This window comes from Camelina sativa, chromosome 16 (genome assembly GCF_030686135.1).
Source record: "Camelina sativa cultivar CO46 ecotype springtype chromosome 16, ASM3068613v1".
NCBI lineage: Eukaryota > Viridiplantae > Streptophyta > Magnoliopsida > Brassicales > Brassicaceae > Camelina > Camelina sativa.
Window position 1 is genome coordinate 4143025 of NC_141895.1, and position 8096 is coordinate 4151120.

Below are 8096 nucleotides of genomic sequence, written 5' to 3' on the forward strand. Positions count from 1 at the left end.
GGAATAAACACCAAATCACCACTTCGGTCCCCAATAATAACCATAGCTTCCAAAACATGATCAACCATCTGTGTAATTTGAAGCCTTGTTCCATTACATAATCCACCTTTAGGATCTAGATTTCTCAACAACTTAACATCCCCATATATTGATGTGCTGATTGCTTCTATTGGATCATCAACATCTGTTATTAAAAACTCAGCAAGGATATCTATTACAGCCTCTCCATCATACGGTTCTACAATTTTCCCATCTCCGACATCTAATATCCAATTTGAAAACTCCTCAATATGTTTTGCCTCAAGTTTTGTTAAATTTTCGCTTAGTAGACGCATGTTCTTGGTTAGCTTTAATACTTTGCAATGCTCCATAAATAAGATGCATTCAAAGACGACAAAACAATCTCTGCTCGTCCTGCACCATTAATCACAGGTAGGATTTTTCTGAAATCTCCCCCAAAAACAACCACCTTACCACCAAAAGGCTTCTTGCACACTTTTCCAATACAATCATTCAGGCTTCTATCCAAATTCTCAAAACAATACTTGCTCATCATTGGAGCTTCATCCCATATAATAAGGGAAGCCGCATCCATTAGATTTGCAACATAATCATTAGGATTCATGTTACATGATGTACTATCATCAGGAGCGATTTTTATCCGAAACCTGGAATGTGCTGTCCTACCACCAGGAAGTAAAAGAGACGCAATTCCACTTGAAGCTGTATTAATGACAATCATTCCCTTATACCTAACAGCCGCAGATAAAGTCTTCCAGATGAATGTTTTACATGTGCCACCAGATCCGTAAACGAAAAACACTCCTCCTTTGTCATTCAATACATCATCCAAAATCTCATCATAAATTCCTTTTTGTTCCGAAGTTAACATCTTAACCCATTTATCATGATTTTCTTTTTCCTTCTCCTTGTTGTATTTCATCTCTTCTACAATCAAATGATTGGAACTATCAATTCTTTCTCTTGACGGCTGCGTCATCTTTTCAATGGTAGATAATGACCCACCATTTATCAACATTAGCTTCTCTATTTCAATCAAAGTATAATTCCTTTAGTCTGCATCTAATAGGTTTAAATCTGAAAATGTTCAACCAAAAAAAATGAGGAAAATCAACACATAATAATCTTAGATTGAAGTGGAATTATACTTTGATTGAAATAATCTTAGATTGTGTCTTTATAATAATATACATATCTTATTAAAAAAAAAGAAAAACAAAGCAGAATAGTCTAATACAAACTTGGATTGTTATATTCTTCTCTTTTCTTTGTCTTAATGTCTTCAGAAAGATGTATCCATGTTTCTTCCCAAACATGTTCTGGTTGTGATAGAGAATCTGACAAAATCATATTCGCAAATAGATTACGTAGCTGAGGACCGAAACACAACTGTGATGCATCCACAATACTGTTTATAAAGATATGAACAACATTGTTTAGGCTCCATTCGAATACCCCTTGCAAAACATGCTTCTTTATACGTTTTATAAACTACACCCTTGTAAGTTTTTAAATCGTCAAACAATTTAGGTCCACGAACTATATTTAAGAGGATTCTCATGAAATACTCAGGCTCCATTCGTCTAGGAACATAGTCAATCCTACCAAGTGAAAACCCTCTCTTCCTATCATTCCATTGTTTCTTCTTACCCTGCCAAGTAAAGTGAGCTCGTATCTCGGCATAAAGATACTGATTAGCCTCAGGGTTGACAGTATTCAAGTAGAACCAAGCTGTCAATTTTGAATCCTCATTGACAGCCTTCTCCAATACTTCTTCTATGTCAGCATTCATCTTAAAATAACATGGTTTTTTCCCTTCTACGTGGAACGATAGCCTTTGCACTGGAGTTGTCCTGAATTGTATTGGGAACTTGAAGATTCGCCAAATAGCTTCGGAGGCCGAGACATATCTATCAAAATTATTTAATTAAACACATTTGTAAATCATGAAGTAGTTTTATCAATAAGATTGCTGAACGTATATAAATCTTTTAAATACCTGCAATCAAAGTAATCTTTGATTTCATTTTTCTTTTTCTTTTTATTCTGAGCTGTATTTCCCACATTAGTTGTAGTCGATGTAGCACTTTTGTTGACTGGCTCGACAACCACAACAACACGATCAGATCCCTTGTTAATGTACTTGAACATATATTTAATAGAGCCAGTTTGGTTGCACCTTTCAACGTTGATGTGAGCACGGTATCTCAGACATAACTTCTCATTATATGGCACCACATATCGATATTCACACTTGAAACCTCCCTTTTCAATAAAATTCATTCCATTCCTTCTCCTATATATTGGATAGCAATCTTTCCCAACTTTTGTTAAATCTGGATGTGCCTTTGTATACATTTTTGAGCATCTACCATCAACCATACATGGTGAATTCCGCTTGGCAGCTCCACATGGTCCATGAATCATGTTATCTTTAATGATTTCATACAGCTCAGGCTTTTTATCTTTATCTGGAATCTCTGCACATATAATCTTGTTGATGTCATCAGCCGTAGGTAATTTACTCCTCTTGTCCATAAACAATAGTATATGGGCATGAGGTGACCCTTGTTTCTGAAACTCCACAGTATACATAGCTGACCAAAAAAAAAATTAGACTTAAAACAATTAACATAAGCGTTATTATATACTAAGCGATGCAGGTAAAGTATATATTACATGCCACCGTTTTCTGCAGTAGTTTTTTTGTGTCAAATCAAACATCAATGAACCAAGCTTCATCTTGAATTTTCAACATATTATATCTGGTCTATCATTCGCTGTGAGTCCTCGAGCTTTGACATACCTTGTTATCTCTGGCCACTTAGGATTACATGTAAATGTGATGAAAAGGTCAGGAAAACCATAATGTTTGCATATAGCCATGGCATCATAGTAGCTTTGAACCATATATCGTGGACTACCAGTGAAAGACGCAAGAATAGAAATAGGATTCCCTTGTTCACCCATATCTTCAACTCTAGAATCAGCTGCTTCCTTTACAGTACTGTAGTTTTGACATCTTAGCTTCGATTGATTAACCTTGATATATTCCAGTCTATTGGACTCTATTGTCGAGTATGCATCAACTATGTACTGTTGGAACAACCTCCTAGATAATAAAAGTGTATTAGATTCAGAAGCTCTCTTTTGAGTCCGGAATGCAATCCACTGTCGCATACTAATACACTTGATCTCCTTAGTTTTTGTTTTGTTTGTGTATCCCTTCTGAATTCCTGGTCTAAAACCATCTTCCCCATGATGTAAATCAACGGATATTGTAATGCCAAATAGGAAGGGTGAATTTCACTAATTCTCTGTAGAAGTCATGTGCTTTTTTCTTCAATAATAATATCACACTCATGCATTTCCTTAACAAAATTATTGGGTATTAGAGCAGCTATCTCTGAAACAGTAGGGTTTGTGTAATTCCTACCATCCAACCCAACACGATCACTAACTATCCTCATATGGAAAGTTTCTTCTGCATCCATCGCAAATCTATCTCTAGCTGCCCTGAAATGTGCTACATAAGGATTCACTTCATCCAACATCTTTGATTAAAGGCTCTATTATATCTTTCCTCAAATTTTTCTTCCCAAGTGTTGTATTTTGGTTCTTAGATTTGCTGCAGGTTAGAGATAAGAAAATTTAAAACGATTGGAGTAAGGTTGAAAAGATTATAAGAAACTCTGATAATAATTTAAAAGTGACCAAACCTTAGAACTGTTTCTCTGTTTGTTACTTCGTTGTCTGTATCGACAATGTATAGCTGTGAGAACTTAGCATAGTCATTTTCTTTTGGCTTCATACTACCCATTAGATGGTAATTAGCTCCTTGTAGCTGGAACATGTTTGGTCCGTTTCCTTGATGTACAGTTTTATCTACTCTTCCTCCTAGAGACATCATTGCAAACACCATTTCATAACCTCTAATATTTTGTTGAAAATGTCTGCTAAGTCTATATGTACCCATAAGCAGCTTGGTAATAAGATCTGGAGATTTCTTGAAAAGTGGGAGTTTTACAGTTCCTTGAAGACAACAGAGGGATAATTTAGGATTATTAGTATTTCTTCTCTTGTTAATCCTCTCATCATACCACAACAATGCACTACAATACTGACATGTATAATCTGGATCACCATGATCTAAATAGTCTCCAAATATTTAAATTAAGAATAAGTCGGCTTTAAAAGACATCTCTCTATTAGCATAATCAATAATAAGTCATAGTACCTATTTTTTTTATTTTGTTTTAGAACTTTTGCCTTTGTTTGTATCCCGAACCATTAGTGTAATTTGTTCATGTGTTTCACCTACATTCGAAGGTTCATCATGGTCAGAGATTGCTGCACTCGACATCTCTTCATCGCTGCTAGTAAAATAATATGACTGCTCCTCATCATAAATAGATTCATCTGCATATATGAACTTTAGTTACAATAACAACACAAATTAGAATGAATGATTCAATTTTAATTTAATTAAAACTATACCATCACACGTGTTCCTCCACATAGATTCATTAAATTCGTCTTCTAAATTTCTTGGTTGAATTCGGACATTACAATTACATGAGTCAGATAAGATAGTATTAGACCGATCAGATAGACATGATGATTGACCATCTTCAGCTACAAAAAAAAGAACTACCAATAATTAAATAGGAGATACAAAATACATGTGAGTTATTATATAAGTTTTTGTAAGCAGTTTGCACTAACAATTTGGTTTCTTTTGGGACGTCGTTGGGTACTGCTTTGTCACACTGTCTCTTGTAAAAGCATGTAGTCATTCTTTAGCTCTTTTAAAGATGGCACCAGCAGATATAGTAGTATTAATTGGCCTAACTTTACTATATAAATTGTATCCAGGATAGACATTCTATGAACCTGTTCAAATACTTATATATATGGATAATCAATTGGTTAACTAATAGGTTTTGTATAATTTACATTTTTATATCTTTAACTAATGTACTCAATACTTACCAGATTGAAGCGCAAATGTGTCAGAGGAAGATTGATGTTGACTCGTAGGAGTTTGAGTTGTTGAATGGCTTGGAATTGGTAAGTTTGTAATATCTTTGAAAACTCTTGAAAAAACTGAATTTAGTGAAATAGAAGAATTGCCAGTAGGCTGAGTTGCGTTGCTTAACACACTTTGTGAAGTATTTGATGACAAAAACCTATTCCTCTTAGGAGTATGTTGATTTTCGTCACCAAATTTTGGTTTCTTAGACCTCTTTCTCATAGCTTTCTGCTTTGTTAGTAAGTAGATTAAAGAAGAATATGAAACCCCACTTTAAAATTAGTTTTCGTACACAATGTTGATTTGACCGTGACACTCATAGGGAATATTTTATTGGTGTGTAACTCTTCAGCTAATAACAGAAATGTGTAAATCTTCAAAAATGTGTAGATCCACTAACATAAATGTGTAAATCTTCTGTTAATTGTTAGCAGATATTTAGGAACATCATATATTAAATTCCTATATATGTGTTTCTCATTTGGATTTGTTACCTATTATTTGATTAAATTTGTTATTAAATATATTCAACGAAGAAAGAATTTTTTAAGATTTAAATGATTTGGTTGTTAATACGATCTTATAAGATTGTTTTTTCTGATTTTTGGTTGTGCTAGGTTAGTTTGGAGATGATGTTGTCTGGACTTTCCGAGTTGGATATAATATTCAAGGTAACACTTATCTTTGAGGAAGATGATTGATCGGAACTCTCACCGGAAACATCATCCTTCCTTTTAGAAGATGGAGTAGTGGAAGGTGTTGCTGAAGCATCATTTTGTTCAGAATTGTTGGATAACATTACTGTTCCCTGTTAACAATAGTAATACAACAATGAATTACGCACAGTACATTAAATTAGTAAACATCTTATAGAAATTGAAATTGTTATCATACTTTATGATACCTGATCACAACTTAAAATAGTAGTTAAATCGTCGGCACCTTGAGATTGCTCAATAGAGTCCTATTGCTCAACATCAAGGCTAACACAAACATGAGAAAACTTGTAAACATCACTTCCATCTCGGACATTATCCTTCCCAATAGTAACAACAAACTGAAAGGTCTTGCCTACCAAAGATCTCAGTTCTTTTGGGATATTTGTTGGATCTTGAATCTACATTTGATGAAAGAATGATAATCAACAAAAATTTTTTTTTCAAACTACATAACATGGTACAGTGAATAAAATACCTCATCTAAATGACCATCCAAAAGCTGAAGAGAAGACTTTTGTAGTATCATTTTAGCATCCTTCTCTTAAAGAAGACACTTAATCTGGGAAGTTGAATCCATTACACAAACAGTCAACCTAAACCTATTTATCACAGATAGATTAGATATTAGTTGTTAGAGAAGTTAGTTTATAAAAATCGCTTAGCAAATAAAAGCCATATATTTACCTTGGTTCAACTTTAGTATGACTTTCATTACGACCAGCACACCAAAACAAAGTTTTTTTGTTTTTTTTCACAACCTCATCCTCAACTTTTGGAACCTTGTATACGGTAGCAGTACACTTTAAACACGAAAAATAATACCACGCAAACTCCGTATCAGTCGCATAGATTACTCCAAAAATTTTAAATTTACCTTCCTAAAAATATATAAGAAGTAATTACGCATTATAAATCATATGAATGTGCTATATAGTAATAGCTAAATTAGACAATATATACTAAATGTACCTCATTGTACTCAGTGATTTCTGCAATTGTTCTTCTTTCGAAATGTTTGTAAAATTCAGCCTTCAACACAACCTTTTCCTCTTTAGGTACAGATTCTTTGATTGTTAAGGCAAGGTCATCCTTAGGCAGACTATTGAACCCAAATGTGTTGTGTAAAACAGTATATTAGAAACTTAGAATGTCACGAATAATAACCTACTTTGTAGAAGAAGAATTATAACTTACTTTTCACAAAACTCTATAATCTGAGGCAAATCTGGATTTAGTTCCATTAAAGATATGTCATAAGCATTAAAGACAGATCTTTGGCCTATTACAGAAAAGCAGTGTAAGTTTACTAATGTATTCTAGAAATATAAGCCATTAACATGTTTACCTTTGAAAGAATTGATTTTAGCAAAACGCAAGAGACAAATGACCATAGTCTGTCCATTGTTTTGGCAAGCAGCTAGAATTCTCTCAGCAAATACATTCCAAAGAGTACATGGTAGACGTACATCGCTACATACAAGAAAATAAAGAATGAATAGATATTAGAATATAAGTCGTTATAGTAGGAGAAGAAATTACCGTATGTCTCTGAGTTCAAACTCAACTTTCTTCTTGTTCTTCTCATTGACTAGATGGATTTTCAGTTCACCGACATTGACAACTTGACCAACAACATCTGTGATATAGTAGTGGTTTAAGATAATATATATATCTAATATCTATTCAAGTATATATTTATTTATCCAAGATGAAAAAACATACTTACCAACCAAAATGTTCTCATTCAGTGTAGTGTCGTCCCTAATATCTCGAAAGTCTACCAGTTTCAGGAATATGTCATCAGGCAACGATGCACATGGGAAGATAGAGGTCGTGTTGATCAAAGACATGCGATAAACATGGTTTGTAACCCTATATTTCCCCACTGATTTAGTCAATGAGAAAGTTTCAATGATTACCCATTGACCAGGGATAATCAGCCTCTGGAACTTTCCAAAGTGTGGTTTTTTTAAGTGTTGCATGGATGAGGGTACCCTATTTTAACAAATAAAGGTATTACAACTCGAAACAATAAGCATTTATCCTAGAATACAATAAAGTATAAGTGAGTAGAAGACAATAAAGAGTTAAGTAAGCTTACAGAAATATTTGCTAAAACCATTTCTATGGTATCTCCCGAAAAGACTGTATTTTGCTTCCAAGAGTGAATGATTTTGACTTGTATTCTCCAATTTGTTTTGAATGGTTTGATTGACAGTAAATCTGTGGTAGCAGCGACGACATCAGCCATTGCAGAAAGGTTGATAGCAGAGATAAGGGAAAAGATTTGCAGGTATGATGATTGAAGCTTTGCTTCCTAACAT

General features: G+C 33.9%; 2 protein-coding genes across 2 annotated transcripts; both read right to left on the bottom strand.

Moving 5' to 3' along the window:
• Positions 1-349: 349 nt before the first annotated feature.
• Positions 350-3943, bottom strand: LOC104753363 (uncharacterized). Its single transcript, XM_087492487.1, has 7 exons — positions 3741-3943; positions 3382-3537; positions 2856-3133; positions 2021-2618; positions 1477-1931; positions 1263-1358; positions 350-1047 (listed from the first exon to the last, which is right to left on the bottom strand). The coding sequence occupies exons 1-7, from the start codon at positions 3941-3943 to the stop codon at positions 350-352; spliced, it is 2484 nt and encodes an 827-aa protein (XP_087348613.1).
• Positions 3944-5666: 1723 nt separating this feature from the next.
• On the bottom strand, positions 5667-7622 carry LOC147925107 (uncharacterized). Its single transcript, XM_087492488.1, has 7 exons — positions 7499-7622; positions 7312-7408; positions 7118-7242; positions 6967-7051; positions 6742-6871; positions 6048-6170; positions 5667-5861 (listed from the first exon to the last, which is right to left on the bottom strand). The coding sequence occupies exons 1-7, from the start codon at positions 7620-7622 to the stop codon at positions 5667-5669; spliced, it is 879 nt and encodes a 292-aa protein (XP_087348614.1).
• Between the last annotated feature and the right edge of the window lie 474 nt (positions 7623-8096).

Bases quoted from the DNA above. Each gene is read 5' to 3' on its own strand.
- LOC147925107 (XM_087492488.1), bottom strand. From the start codon at position 7,622: ATGTCTTTGATCAACACGACCTCTATCTTCCCATGTGCATCGTTGCCT. The intron at 7,243-7,311 runs GTAATTTCTTCT...TCTTGTATGTAG, and splicing joins TTTGAACTCAGAGACATACG to CGATGTACGTCTACCATGTA. The intron at 7,052-7,117 runs GTAAACATGTTA...TTTCTGTAATAG, and splicing joins TAAAATCAATTCTTTCAAAG to GCCAAAGATCTGTCTTTAAT.
- LOC104753363 (XM_087492487.1), bottom strand. From the start codon at position 3,943: ATGGTGTTTGCAATGATGTCTCTAGGAGGAAGAGTAGATAAAACTGTA. The intron at 2,619-2,855 runs GTAATCCTAAGT...TTTTTTGGTCAG, and splicing joins CCTTTTCATCACATTTACAT to CTATGTATACTGTGGAGTTT. The intron at 1,359-1,476 runs GTATTCGAATGG...TGATTTTGTCAG, and splicing joins AGAAGCATGTTTTGCAAGGG to ATTCTCTATCACAACCAGAA.